The following is a 15,507-nucleotide window of genomic DNA, read 5'->3' on the forward strand; positions in this document are numbered from 1 at the left end:
TGAATTTTGATTTTTCTTAATTTTCCGCAACTTGACCCATTTTCCCCAAATCTCGAAATCGAAGTTTCAAATCCATGATGATTTGTAACCATTTGACACTGGTTTAACATGATTCACAACCAAAGCATGGATCGAAAATTGAAAATGCTCATTGGATCGAATAGGTGGGATATATTGGTACTACCTGTGCGTTTCGTATCGCACAGGTGGGATACAAGAAATATCATGGGATATATAAACTGATATCGTTGATATTTAAAACACTGGTATCGCCAATGTATCAATATCGCCGGTATTTTCGACCATGTAAATTCGAGGTGTCGCTTGTATCGTCAATATATCGTTGATATTATTGATAATATCGCTGATGCATTGATATCGCCAAAAAATTATTTGTTAAAAAAAATTCCAGTACTATTTTTTTATGGGCTGCATGGTTGTATAATGAAATGCATGTATGTGTGTATATTTATGCATGCATGGATGGATGTATGTATGCATGGATGGATGGATCATGCATATCTGTATATATGTATGCATCATTGTTGTATGCATGCATGCATGGATGATTGGATGGATGGATCATGCATGTGTTTGTATGTATGTATGTGGATGCATGCATGGATGGTTGGATGAATGGATGGATCCACCATTTTCTCCATGTTCCCCAATGTTTTCTTGAGCCAACGATACATGCTTTTGGGCCCCCATTAAAGGGAAGCTTAGCATGTATACATCTTTTTTGCTATTATTAGATTATTAAACATGCAAATATATGTATTTTAGCATTTGTTGAAGTATCATTGAGAAATTTCTCCATTTTCCCCATGTTTCCCCGAGTCAGCGTTACATGCTTTTAGGCCCTATTAAAGGAACACTTATTCTGTATGCTTCTTTTTTGCAATTATTTGATTCCCAAATATGCAAATATGTGTATTTTAGCATCTTCTGAAGTTTCATTGAGAAGTTCCACCATTTTTACATGTTTCCCCAATGTTTTCCCCTGTCTGCGATACATTCCTGGCAACGATAATATTGCTGATATCAATGCACGTTTCTGTATCCTCGGCTAGCGATACATGTATTGATATCCATACTATGAACATTGGATGCCATGATGGCAAACGTGTGGCATGTACGAGTTGTATTGCACACGTGCATGGGCTTATCAAATCTCATCTTTGTAGAAGCTGAACGGACGCGACTTTCCTATAATTCTGCCTATAGCGCTGTTGGGCCGACTGTGATGACGGTGCAACATCCACTCTGTCCATTTGTTATGCCATATCCTGTTAGGGAATGATTCCAAAATGAGGTAGCTCCAAGACTCAAGTGGGCCACATCAAAGGAAACAGTGGGGATTCAATGCTCACCATTGAAACCTTCGTGGGGAAATTGTTTTTCTTGTGCATGTTTACCAAACATGTAAACATGCACTTTTTCACATAAGCAATTCTCAAGAAACAATTCCAGAGAATTCTTTCTTGAGAATCAATTCTGCAGTTGCTATAAGCAACAACAAATAGGCCCTAAGGCTTCTTTCTAGATCTCTGTATCTCTTTTCACCAAATTCTGAAGAGGCAATTTTTGTTGCTGATTGCCTCGCCAAGGAAGGGGTCATGAGGTTCTCTCTTTGGTGACTCCTATCCACTTCCTTAATGGATCTTTGTATTTGCTTTCCCTTTGGTCCTTTTTAATAAAGTCCCTTGTGATTGATAAAATGAAAGCAATTACTCCTGGGAACTGAAGCCAGTACGACTCATAAGATTGGATTTCAACAAAGACGCCACTTAATCCCTAACGATTCTACTAATTTTTCCCTTTCACACCTCATAAATTGTGCAGTCATTCTCCAAATAGTTATTCAAGTTGCAGATGACAAATGTTGTGTTAGCTTCTGCATCTACCACAACTAGGTGACTATAAAACTGCGTGCTATATTTGACCATGGAAGTTGATTTTATTCTATTTTCATTCCTTTGGGAGTGCTATTATTTGGTAGATTGTAGTTACTGTACTGTATGTATTATGTAAGTGGTGAAAAATCAATAACTTATGATATATGAGAAGATGTAATACAAAGACAGAAGTTCTCAATAAGATATTCAATAATGGTAATGGTGGTCATAATAGTCACTGCTTTTATCGTTACGATATGAGCCGTTATGGTCTTCTTCTTTTTTTTTTTCCTGGAAAAACTCCCATGGCCATCATGGGCCATTTTTTCCCAAAACGGCTGTAATGGCCGTTTCACAACTGTTTTTGAATAACTTGAGCGAATGATTAGTATAAGTTGTGGCATCCCATTTTTATTGACTTGTATATGATTGCGAGTTAAATGACAAGAATACCACCCATATAAGAAATAAGAAGATTTGGAGAAAAAATTTGAGTCACTTGTAGAATTCCGCCTGGCATTGAGATTCAACTCAGTCTCAGGTGGGCAGCTGCTGATCAAACCTTGCCAAGAAAACCACAAGAATTCCTTTTTTGAATCTTGACCAGGCTGGGGCTTCCCCCGGAAGTGTTATTCCACAATTTGCAGTTCACTTTCCGAGGATAGGGCTTTAGATAGGAATGATTGCTGAAAATGGATTCATAATGGTGATCCCAAATGGCTAGGACAAGGCTATGTAAATGACGGCAATGACAATGTTGTTTGCCCCTGCTGCCAGTGGAATTTGGATAATTGGTCATAAGTACCAACCAACCCCAATGAGCTTTAGGATATACCTTGACCAGTGAAGCCATTTCATGATGGATGAAAATGTGGTTATGCCATTAAAAAAATAATAAACTGGAAAAAAGAAAAAAAGGAAAGGTCGTTAACCCTTTGTTACTACATCTACATGTAAAGCACATAATCACAACCCACATCTTCCTATTTCCTATTTTTTGTGTTGACAATTTGAGTATTCAATCTGCAGATGCAGTCCAACAAACAGTTGAGTCCCTACTCCACCTGGCAACGTCAGAGCAAGGTTGTCAGCGTAAAGGAGAGACCCAAAGAATGATTTACACTGACAACCTGGCAACGTCAGAGCAAGGTTGTCAGTGTAAAGGAGAGCCCAAAGAATGATTTACAGAAAAAAAATTGTGAAAATCCAAAAACTGAAGTAAACTACCTATTTTGTCCTATTGTAAATTGTCTAAAGATAAAGACACTTAAAAATTGGACATTCCACTCTTTCGAAGCAGTCACCTACCACTACCCTCCCTGCTAGGCACTATCCTGTAAGGTTTCAGGTTTAAGGAACAACATCTTGCACACCCCACCACACATTCGCATAAATCTAATTCTATTCTCCACTCTTGATTTTGTATCTGAGTAGATATTGGGAAAATTTACACTTCTAGATTCTTTTGCACAATTTGGTTGGGTGTCTCTTTTGCCAACTTTAAAACTCGACACACTAACTATTAAAATGCTGTTGTTTCGTTCTTTCCAAATGCTTTATGATAAAGAATTATTCATGTCTCACTGTCCAATCCCCTATGCCCAAAAGGAAAAACAGAAAGAAAGAAAGAAAGAAAGAAAGAAAAAGGTTCCTTTGCTGGAAAAGATCCCAAGAAGTTCCTTCCTATGATTTGACCTGCTCTGCTCTTGGAACTCTGGTTGATTTTTTTTTAAAACTTTTTCTTTATATATTCTTCAAATACATTTTCATATCGATGTTCTGTTGTTTGTATTCATGGTTAGTAAGCTTGGAAGGTCAATTTTTTTCCGTTGTTGCTTTGTATGCTAGGTTATTAATACTACTTTATTTTTTAATTTTAATTTTAATTTTTTTATTTGTATGCTAAGGTATTATTGCTAGTGCTGCTATGGTTTCTCTATGTTTGGTATTGTTTACCCAGCTTTTTGGAGTTTGGAGCTTGTTATTGATTTGCACATGAGGAATATCAGTTTTTTTTTTTTTAACCATCTCACATCTATTTGTTTTACCTTTTCTTCTGCAGGCAATGTATAGTTAACAATTCTGAAGTCTTATATGTTGTTTGCTTTGTTACTTGAAACTGATACCTTGTCACATCAAATTGTGCTCATCACTTGAACCTACTAGTGCACTGGGTGGGGATTGAAGAAGCCGAGAAGAGAAGACCCTGATGGGTGGGGATTAAAGAAAGCTGAGAAGAGAAGGTGATGTTTTTCATGTCCATGGGATTGAGAAATCTATTACTTCGGGCAGTGTTGGTGAAGGGCATGTACCTGCTTTGTAGTCATGATTTTTTGATGACGAAAAAGCTTCCTGTATCTTTACCACTTTTCGCTTTTTGAATTTGGCGGTGCAATTGGGATTTTGTATTAGTGTAATTTGTATTTTAATCCACTCGGAGGCTATTGCTAAATGTCAGAAAGCGACATGGCGATCATCAAACCAGAGGTGCGTTGCACATTTGTCTTTGAGGTTTTCCATTAGAAAGCCACTATTTACCCCACTCTGTCTAACAAATACACCCACTCTTCCCACTTTTATTTTACAGTACTAGAACAACTCCCTTCCATTTTCTTCTGTGTTGTACTTTGGGAATGCATATTTACAAGTCTTTTACATGTCTTTTGAATTTTGCTTTGAAGGTGGAAATTGTTAGAAAGGGACTTTTCTGCCAGATGTGTGTGCTCTTGTTCGTGTTTGAGTAATGCTTCCAAAGATAAATGTCTTGATGTACTTCTGTAGGTTATGAAATCTTATATCTGGCTTCAAACGGCTGATGGGTCTATCCAGCAAGTTGAAGAAGAGGTTGCTATGTTTTGTCCAATGATATGTCGGGACATACTTCAAACAGGCATGGGGTCCTCTAAGAACTTTGCGATTCCTCTCCCACAACGAGTTAATCCAGCAATCTTAAGTTTGATACTTGACTATTGCCGGTTTCATCAAGTACCTGGTCGCTCTAACAAGGTTTGAAATTCCAACCCTCTCCACACACTTTGTTACAGTTTCTATGATTTTTTGTTGTATTCTACTGTAGCTTCCATTGGCATTATCTGAGAGATTCAGTGAATTAGAAAAGGAGTTTTGCCAGGTCGGCATGCACCTGTACAAACAGCTACTTGTGTGGGAGATCTGAGCCATGCATTTGGTGGGCCTACCATCTGTATCAGGTGGCTTAAAAATGTCTGCTCAGTGCTCACCCATAAGGTGGGCAGTATGGGATGTTCAATGTGAACCGTTGGCATATTTTCGAACTGTCGTACATATATATATATATATATATATATATAAGGTGGGCAGTATGTATATATACACAACTCGGCCTGAATTGATCGTGTATGCACACGAATCCACCTGGCAAGATGACTGGTCTTATATAATGGCTAGGATGTCCAACACAAGCGTTAGATTGGTGCATGTTTGAGGTGGATGTGGGAGGTGCATTGGGCTTGGCAAAACTCTCATAAAAGAATGTAATACGCTATTCATGACCCATCGGTTTTGTTTTTCACAGCATGTTTAGATGTAACCCAGAATGATAATTTGTGGAATGACTCCCAACCCTGGTGCGTAGGCATAGCGATATGGCCTATCCTGCAAAATGCAAATGGCAGATGCTCTAAGCACTCCCCTTCAGATTGGACCTGTTATCGTCCATTCTCATTCCGAGTGGTCCGTCCGTATTTGAAGGACGTTCCAACTTCCAACCATTGTAGTCTGCAAAATAATCAACAGCTGAGAGGGCAATGACCTCCTAACAAGTAGTTGCGGAAATGTTGATATGTGTTAAAAAAGTACAGTACATTTAGTTGCATACAGCATATTTCTTTTCTTTTTGGCCTCTATGATAAACATTTTTATATGGATTTTGTGAAGTCTTTACCAAATTTGCCCAGGAACGGAAATCTTTTGACGAGAAGTTCATTCGCATAGATACAAAACGGTTATGCGAATTGACCTCTGCAGCTGACAGCCTCCAACTAAAGCCTCTGGTTGATCTCACTAGTCGTGCACTTGCTCGAATGATAGAAGGGAAAACTCCTGAGGAGATACGTGAGACATTTCATTTACCCGATGATCTCACAGAGGTGCTTGTTGCTCGGGAGTGTATGTTCTGCACTTTCTTGTTATATTGTGTCTTCTGTTATTTATTGTGAAGATTGGGTTGGTTTCAGGAGGAGAAATTGGAACCTTTGAGAAACACAGCAGATGATCCCCGGATCCGGCTATTGAATCGACTCTATGCGAGGAAGAGGAAGGAATTAAAAGAAAAAGAGAAACTGAAGGTGATTATCGCTGTCTACAGACTTGACATCATTTTCACAATACATAGATACTACTCATTTTCCAGTAAAATCTCAACCGTTCCCTGCCAAGCACCTAGATTTGTATGATGAATTTACACTCTCTTGACCAATGTTGTGAAGACTAATTGCGAGGCAAAGATGTCCGAAGACCTCAACGTTAAAACTCACATTGTCTACCGTTTAGCTACGTCCACATTGTGACTATTAGGGTGGGAAACTACAATTTGATCATTTCCACTCTATCAAACTAATTATTGCAATTGAATTTAATTGTGTGCATCTAAAGCATGTATATGGGATTCAGATTTGTGGTCATCTTTTACTTGTCATGCACACGCACCGATTTATGTGTGTTGCCTGTATTGGAGACTTACCGAAATGACTGTTCCTTCTGTTCAGAATATTGAAGTTGAAGAGGAGCGAGTGGACGATCGCTCAGTTGACGACCTTCTATCTTTTATTAATGGGGATGGAGGTATTTTTGATTAACTTTTCCTATCATATCATCAAGGTTTTAAAACTCACCAAGTCTAGTTGACCTATGTTTTATTAGAGCCTGTTTGGGTTGAGGGACAAATAAAACGGAATAAAGGAAAAGGAAACATTTTCCCATGATGGAACATTTCACTATATTTGGATAAGAAATAGTAGTGGATTCTGCATAGCCATCATTACACTTCTCTATGGTTAATTTTCCAAGCACAAGAAATGAGACAAGCATTGTCTCATAAAAATGTGATTTTCACTTGCTATCCAAACAAGATACCCAAAAACGGAACCCATGTTTCAATGATGCCATGGAATCCTAAGGAATCCATCATTACATAATCATTATACTTAACATTTTAAATAAATAATCACTATACTTTTCTTTCCCTTTGTTTAATTTATTTTGCCCAATTCCAAACACGCTTGTGATGGAGAAAGAACCATTTCACCGAACCTGAAACATGTATGATCCATACAAGTTGGGGAGAAAGCTTGTTGGTTGTCCCTGAAACTGGATGAACCATAACTATTTTGGTCCTTAGCAAGTTGAACTCTGAAACTGAGTTTAGAAGCTTGCAGTACCTTTAATTTGAGTAATCTTCTGAATTCTAACACTCGGATTTCTTCCTTGTTTGTGCTTCTAGCTGGTTTTATAGTTATCTAAGCTTCCCAAACATGGATTATTTATCGACACCCTCATTAATCCAAGAGGCTTGTTGATTTCTTTTCAATTCAGTCCTGATCTACTTCTGGTTTGATTTATCTCTTTATGTTAGCCAACCCAACACGATTCTTGTAGGGTTAACCAAGTAAGTATTTGCTAATCCAAAAAAAAAGAGGTAGAAGCAATGTTTTAAATATCATTATCGCTTAATGTATCGTACCCTTGGGATACTGATACATATCAGTTATCGCATGGGATATATAGGTTGTATCGCGTAATGTATCGATGTTGTTGGGAAACGTGGGAACATTGGGAAATTGGTCAAATTTTTAAATGAAACTTCAAGGATTGTTGAAAAAGACATCAATACACACTTAGAAATCAAAACATTACAAAAAAAGTGCACATAATAGGGGTTTCCTTTGTATGGGGTCCTAATATATGCACTTTCCAACTGAACTGATGCGAGTATATTCAAAGTCTATTCAGATAATTTATAAACGTAAGAAGACATGTATGGAAACACAAGCAATACATTCAAAAGCAAAAGAAGAATCACTAGATCAGGTTACATGTTTAATTTTGTGTTTGGATACAAAGATTGCAACTGATTTGCGAGAAATTGAGGAATTTTGATTTTTCTTAATTTTCCACAACTTGACCCATCTCCCCCAAATCTCGGAATCGAAGTTCCAAATCCATGATTTTTCATGGAAAACATGAAGAATCATAGATTTGTAACAATTTGACATTTGGTTTAACACGATTTACAACAAAAACATTGATGGAAATGCTCATTTGATCGAATAGGTGGGATATATCGGCACTACCTGTGCGTTTCGTATCGCACAGGTGGGATACAAGATATATCGACTGATATCGTCGATATTTAAAACACTGGGTAGAAGTGACAATTGGGTTAACCGTGCACACTGCGTAGTAGAAACTAGAAAGATGCTGGATCAAAGAAACTGTTGACTCCTATATGCATCCTGGTAATGTGTTTAAAATTGTAACTATATGTTGGTAACATGATTTGGAGCTGTGTTGTATATTATGCTAAATCATAAGCTTAGACCTTAGAGCGAAGTATGTATGTGAAGCGGTAATATATTATTTTGTCTAATTTGTCATTTCAAATATAAAATATGGTACCTTTTCAGTTTGCACTTGATGGTAGAGTGATAACGTTGTTAAGTAGGTTTTAAACAATTAGTGATGAACAATTTACTGATAGAAGAGAAACCAACAGTTTATGTCAAGGGGAAGCTGATGCCGGTGCATAGTGTTGCTATAGAGATCACCTCAGCAATGATTCATCAAGAAAAGGAAAAAAAGAAAAGAAAAGAAAAGAAAAGAAAAATAGAGAAGAAATCACGTCAGCAATGAGAAACATTTGCCTCTAAAAACCTGGGAGAGAGTTTTGTTTAACGGTGAATTGTGAGAATACGGAGTTGATATCAGGTGTTCAGCAGGTCACCAAACTTTAGCCTAACAATTTTGAGAATTCTTGTTTCAAAATTAGCGAAATAGGATTTATGAAGCTGAGCCAAATAACTGGGCAAGGCTCTGATGTTGATGATCTTCCTAGAACTTGTGTGGGCTTGGGATCCGATTTTGGTGCTCCATTTAAATGATAAGGGGAACCAAACCATGTTTCTACTTTGATTGGGAGCTTGAAGTTGGACTACGAACAAGATTCCAACATGCATTCATACAAGGAATTGGGGGCATCGATTAGCAAACCTGTGCATGGTCCGTTAGGAGGTGGAATGTGGAAGGCAGTTAATAGATCATCCATCCCATCCCACTTGTTTACCTATTTCCCTAGTATAGGAAAGTTTTGTATGATTCCCCAAACCCATTGGCATTGGTGTCTTTGGATACTGTGGCTGAGGTCGTGAAAGATTGACTGATTAGGACAGTTCAACCATGTGCTAGGAGAACCCATGAGGGTGCATGTGATGAGGGTAATGTTGATTAGGGTTGAAGGGCCTGGGAGGAGGATGAGAGGAAGATTGAAAGGCATTGGGGAGGTGGTGGGAAGGAATGTGAAGGCTCTTTTACTCACTGAACACTAAGGTCTTGGGATATTCTTGGGAATGAAGATTCCTAATTCTGGCTCTAAATTGCCAGGAGAAGGCTACAGCGATGACAATGACAACAATGATGACTGCTAGTATTTCTCAGTAACTATGCTTGCTGCCGGACCAATATGTAGAATTTGTGCAGTTCAGATCTCGTTTCTTCTATTCAATTCAAAATTGGTCTAGTTTTGAATTTGCAAAAGTTATGCCAGGGATTTGCTAATGGTACCTCACACATATAACACAGCCCCAATGTGGCACACTTGAGACATCCAACTCATCCACATAGTGACCTTGCCCAAAAATCAGTCCAATTGACTCATCTACGTAGATGGCCTAGCCCAAAAATCAGTCTGATTCACTTGTCAGTTGGGCCATGTATTTTGAGATCAATGGATGGCTTAAAAAACTAGGTTATTTTTTTTTAACCATCCATTTATTTCGTGCACTGTGGCCCAGTTAGTGAGGACTACATGTGAGTTTTCGCCTAGAGCATCTTACGTGTTGGAGCCTACCTGATGGACTCTCGGCGTCTCTCAAGTTTGCCACTTTGGCACATGCATTGGCATCTGGAGGGACTGTAATGCAAGCTATAATCCTATGAAGAAGAAACCAGTTGCAGATATTAACATTCAGATACCCGATTTAGAGCCAAAAATCATCGAAGACATTTACCACAGGAACATTCACAAAAGAAAGATAAATTAGGAAAGAACAGCTAATAAAAGACGCCTAAGATCGAAAAACTTCAAAAACACAGAGGGGAACTGCTACTAAGGAGTCTTAACTCTGCTAAAGTAGGGAAACACTTGCTACCCCTTTGATTAATTGCCATACGATACCAGGTTTACTGCTTGTGGTATGTGGCTGCATGCATAGCTGTACACACATACACACATGGGAACTGCTACTAAGGAATCTTAACTCTACTAAAGTAAGGAAAAACTTGCTACCCCTTTGATTAATTGCTACAAGATACCAGGCATATTACATGTGGTATGTGGCTGCATGCATAGCTGTACACATGCTGTTTTTTTAGCACACTGCTTGGAGCACGTGCAATCATGCCTACATGCGGGCAGAAATTTGGCTGCATCAGGCTGCATACTACACTTCCAACTTATGAGAGTTCTTTTCATCTGCTGACCTCATTTGAGGATGAGAAAATCCATTTCTTATGTTTCTGTCATGTCTTTCCACAGGTTCAAAGGGGGCTAGAGCTGCTAAGCATAAAAAAAAGAATCGAAGAAGAAAAGATCAACCAAAAGATCCTTCTTCAAACAATGAAAACCATAAGAAGGTTCTTCATATCATTTTTCAGTTTCTCTGAAAGAGCAATTTAGTTAAATGCATCTTTTAGCTGAAATCGTTGCCTTGGGGACCTGTTTCTTATGTTTCACCTTGTAGGAGTCAGGTTCTCTAGAAGTTGGCAGTACTTTTGTTCCTGGTTCTTGTAGGACATCAAAACTACAAGAGTCTTCTGATGATGCTTTTGCACCCAAGGCTGACTTTGAGGATGTCGATATTGATGATGAGCTAGACCCTGCGATGAAGGAAGAACTCGACAGGTGAGCTGGATGTGTTTATTTTTGGATTCGATCTTTCAGTTCCATGTATCTTTTCTACAGTCCTCGTACAATGTTCGGGGAATTATATAATCCTGGGGTATGTTAGTATTCTCAGTTAGTTCATACAAGCACGGCATGGTTGGTTGAACTTAACCATTGATCTTACCGGCTTGACAGTGGGTGGGACCATCGTTCCAAATATCGGTATCATGTTACGTATTGCATGATTCTCATCCTTAGGATACAGATACGTATCGGTTATCGCACGGGATATATCGTTTGTATTGGGTAATTTATCACACTTTTTGGGAAATATGGGGAAAATGGTTGAAGTTTTCAATGAAACTTTAGGGATTGTTAAAAAAGACCTCAATACACACTTTTAAATCATAACATCTCAAAAAAGAAGTGCACGTAATAGGTGTCCCTTGTATAGGGTCCTGAGCTATGCGCTGCCTGACTAAACTAATGCGGCTATATTCAAATTGAATGCATGACATTTTGAGTGTATGTGATAATCATTTCACCAAACACTAATAAATACTTAGATATTAGTCTCAATTGACAGCTGGTTGAAAAGAAATTAAAAAAAAAAATGTTTAATATTTTATTAAATTTTAATTAAAAAATGATTTTTATTTTCTGAAAATTGATAAGGACTTAACAAATCAGTAGATCAACCCTCATACGTGCTTGATTTCATGTTTGGAGTGCAACACTGCAAGCAATTTGGGAGAAATTGGGGAAATTTCGATTTTTTCACAAGTTCTCCAAATCAGACCACCTACACTCAAATTTCGAAATTAGAGTGTATGTGATGATCATTTCATCAAATACTCCTAAATGCTTCAAAATTAGTCTCAATTGACAGTTGGTTAAAGGAAAACTTAGAAAAAAAACATGGAGAACATGAAGAACCAATGGACATCGAAATTATAGCTCAAACTCTATGATTTTTCATGCAAAACATGAAGAACCAATGGATTTATGACCATTTGACACTGATTTAACAAAATTTCAAAAAAAAAAAAAAAGGATCAAAAATTGAAAATGCTCACTTGATCAAACATGTGGGATATATTGGTAGTACTAGTGCGTTTCGTATCGCACGGGTGGGATACAAGATATATTGGCCAATATTGTTGATATTTAAAACATTGGTTTGAATAATGGTAACTTGCTGTTCCTTGGTTGCTATATCATCATCCAGCTTGGTTCATGTTTATTGTGATATTGGGGAATGCAGGGAGGTGGAGGATTTTGCGAGGCGTTTGAATTCAGACTGGCCAGAAAGAATGCAAGAACTTCTTTTTTCAGGTCAAGAAAGAAGGCCTGTTCCAATTTCCATGAATGGCAACGGTTCCTTGCAGAGATATTCAAGTATGTCTGCTTCTACTTCTCTCAATTTTGAGCTTCATTTCTGGATTTCTGAAATATGTTCGAGTCCCGAGATTGAAAACATCTTCTTGCTTGATGTATTGTGCTAATTTTATAGGCATATAGTAAACATTAATGGATGCATACATATCTTTTTCATTCATTCATTCATTCTTTCTTTCCTTCCTTCCTTTTTTTTATAAAAAAATTATTATTATTATTTTTTTAAAAATTCAATTCTATAAACGTGCACAAAATGCTTCCAAGTCCTTGCATCAGGAGTCATGGTGGACCCCCAATACAAATAGGTGGTTTCGACACCCTAAGGTAGGCAATGGACACAGCCATTGCCGCTTAAAATACGATAAAAGGAGCATTTGATAATTAAATTCCTTATTTTACTAATATTAAATGTAACCATGGCCCTTATGCGGACGAGAACATGTGATCTTCAATGCTACTAGGGGTCCTGAAATACACACATGCTGCTATGCAACTAAAGATCCACGAATACATGGGCCTATGCATCCTCTCTATTTGCATCATCAAATTTAGATGGACTTGGATTTCCCAAAGAGCTTCCATCAAAATTTAACTTCAAAAAAAATAAAAATAAAAAGAAGGAAAAAGCTTTCAAAATTCCTATTTGGTGGTTTTGACATAAATAACCTCTCAGTCCTTTCTATTCCTTGCTATAGTGTACCCATCCCTTGACACAATGGATGATGTCTGGGTTTAAATTATTTCTTGGTTAGTGCACATTGGGCAATGAATTCTTGGTTCGATGTAAGGATGGCAATGGATTGGTTTCAGATCATGGCAAGGCCAAATTGAGCTTGACCTATTTGCTAATGGGCCTAGAATTCAAGCTCTAGCCCAAATCTGTGTTCCAGAATCATATTTTTAGGTCTAATCCATCAAGAGCTACAAAGTTCAAGCTTGGGCTAGCATGACCAATGTTTAAAAAACGATTGCATACGGCCATTATGGAAGAAGTGGCCCGTATCAGCCGTTGCGGGGCCGATACAGTTTTTTTCCCAATAAAAATGGCCGTATTGGCTGTTGTGGCCTACGGTGTAACAATAACGGCGGTGGCTGTTACGATCACCATTACTGTTATTGAATACCTTGGGCATGGGTTATAAAAGTATAATCATTAAACCAAGGTTTGAACACAACACCATTCAAAGGAAAGGTGCATGCTTACCGCTAAGGCAACTATGCATTTGAATTCTCTCTCTCTCTCTCTCTCTCTCTCTCTCTCTCTCTCTCTCTCACTTTGTGTGTGTGTGTAACTGTGTACTTCAAAAGATGCATGGGGCATGCTCGCCTGGTTGAGATGGTGATCTATTTTGGCGGAAGTTCACACATAGTTCTACTTCTATAGATGCATAGGGGATGCTCGCTGAAACGGTGGCTCTATTTTGGTGAGAGCTCCATTAACAGTATCAGGCGGTTAGTCTTAGCTCGATCAGAGAAGCGTGCTAATTGACTGTCAAGATGCATCCAGATGCAAGCCTTTCCACGGCTTGTCTTTGCTAGATCTGAGATGTTTGCTAATCAACTGCCAGGATGAGTCATATGCAAGTGTTTGCAAATTTTGATGCCTTTGGTTGATATAGGCAGGGGTGGGCTTCAACCAAAGGTGGATTGAGGCAACTGAAGGTATGCCCACATGGATTGGAGCCTTGGACCTTTGGTATATGCTGTTCTACATGGGTTTTGATTCCGAGTGTACTAGGTGGATATGAGTGCATTAGTTCGGCCCACTTTCTAGTCTTGGTGAGTGGATCACCTTATGGCCTCTTTAGGGCTGAGGGCTGAGGCCTGTGATCTTTCACTCCCTTTTTTGTTCGTGATTGTGTCAAAGGCTCTTGGCAAAATGCTAGATTATTGTGGTCATCATGGCCTTATAAGCGGTTTTGAGGTTGAGCAGGCAGATTTGTATATTTTCTCATTTGCAGTTTGTCCATTATACTCTTGTGGTTTATGAGGCCAATATGGGCCAAATTGACAATCTTTGGAAGATTTTGTTGTGTTTTGAGGTAATGTTTGGGCGAAGAATTATTATTCAGAAAAGTGAACTACCGGGGTATGGATCATACGGAAGTGTCTTCTTTTGCTAGTGCCTTTGGTTGCAAGTCGGGGAGTCCTCCGTCCTCTTACTTTGTCCTACCCTTGTGCAACATGAAGTCAACCAAGCTAACACCTCTTTTCGGGTGAAAGAATCACGCTGATCAAATCCGCTAACACCAGCATGCCTATTTACTGATCTGTCTTTTCCAATGCCCAACTAGTGTTATCCACAAATTGGAAAAAGATCCAAAGGGACTTTCTATGGGAAGGCTCGGAACAGTGTTTTAATATAGTTTGTAGCATATAACGTAGCGTTTGGCTCTCTATAGCATGTTGCGTAAGCTACATAGCACTACACGATACTTAATATTTTTAATTAAAATAATAGGCGTAAGCTACATAGCACTACACGATAGTTAATATTTTTAATTAAAATAATAGAAAATATGATAAAACTTACGAAATGCATTATTCCTATTTGTTCTTGATTGCGAATCTGGATCGGCAACCACGTATTTCCATGCAAAATCTTTATGCCTCTTTGCCTTCAGACATCTCTAAGCATGACCTCTTTATTTATTCAAACATTACTAATTTACGATATGGACAACAATTTGGATGGTCCGAATTGATCTAGTGTAGTGCCACGTGTGATAGAGAAGAGTCACCACCAATTTAAAATAGGTGTTGAACTAACATAGAATGAACACTAAAAAAAAGGAGATTTCAGGTAGCGTATGCTGCCTGTGCTACATGCTATGTTACGCCAAATGCTCTATAGCTTATGCTACAAGGGAGCTACGCTACCTGCATATGCTACGTAGTGTTTTAGGTATGCTATGCTACGTCGCGTACACTCCACACTATGCTACGAGCGCCACCGAAAACACTGCTGAAAACAAGAGCAAGTTTCACATGGTTAGCTTGGAAGTAGCATAAAAATCTATGGAAAATGGAAGCCTCGGCATTAGGGATCTCAAATCCTTGAGCGCTGTTCTTCTT

General features: G+C 38.4%; 1 protein-coding gene across 6 annotated transcripts in view; it reads left to right on the plus strand.

The window, feature by feature from the left end:
- The window catches only part of LOC131230211 (SKP1-like protein 21), a 37,630-nt gene that overhangs the window by 9,062 nt on the left and 13,061 nt on the right, over window positions 1-15,507 (plus strand). For 4 of the 6 annotated variants that reach the window (XR_009163904.1, XR_009163906.1, XM_058226027.1 and 1 more), the window contains exons 2-9: window positions 3,961-4,385; window positions 4,680-4,904; window positions 5,834-6,025; window positions 6,113-6,223; window positions 6,644-6,719; window positions 10,687-10,784; window positions 10,892-11,052; window positions 12,263-12,432. Coding sequence is in view for 4 of the 6 variants with exons in the window: in XM_058226027.1 (XP_058082010.1) it covers window positions 4,350-4,385; window positions 4,680-4,904; window positions 5,834-6,025; window positions 6,113-6,223; window positions 6,644-6,719; window positions 10,687-10,784; window positions 10,892-11,052; window positions 12,263-12,432 (1,069 nt within the window). In the remaining 2 variants the exon portion in view is untranslated. The remainder of the gene's footprint in view (window positions 1-3,960; window positions 4,386-4,679; window positions 4,905-5,833; window positions 6,026-6,112; window positions 6,224-6,643; window positions 6,720-10,686; window positions 10,785-10,891; window positions 11,053-12,262; window positions 12,433-15,507) is intronic. The other 2 variants (XM_058226029.1, XM_058226026.1) reach the window with 2 other exon arrangements.

The sequence above is a fragment of the Magnolia sinica genome, chromosome 17 (assembly GCF_029962835.1).
Source record: "Magnolia sinica isolate HGM2019 chromosome 17, MsV1, whole genome shotgun sequence".
Lineage (NCBI taxonomy): Eukaryota > Viridiplantae > Streptophyta > Magnoliopsida > Magnoliales > Magnoliaceae > Magnolia > Magnolia sinica.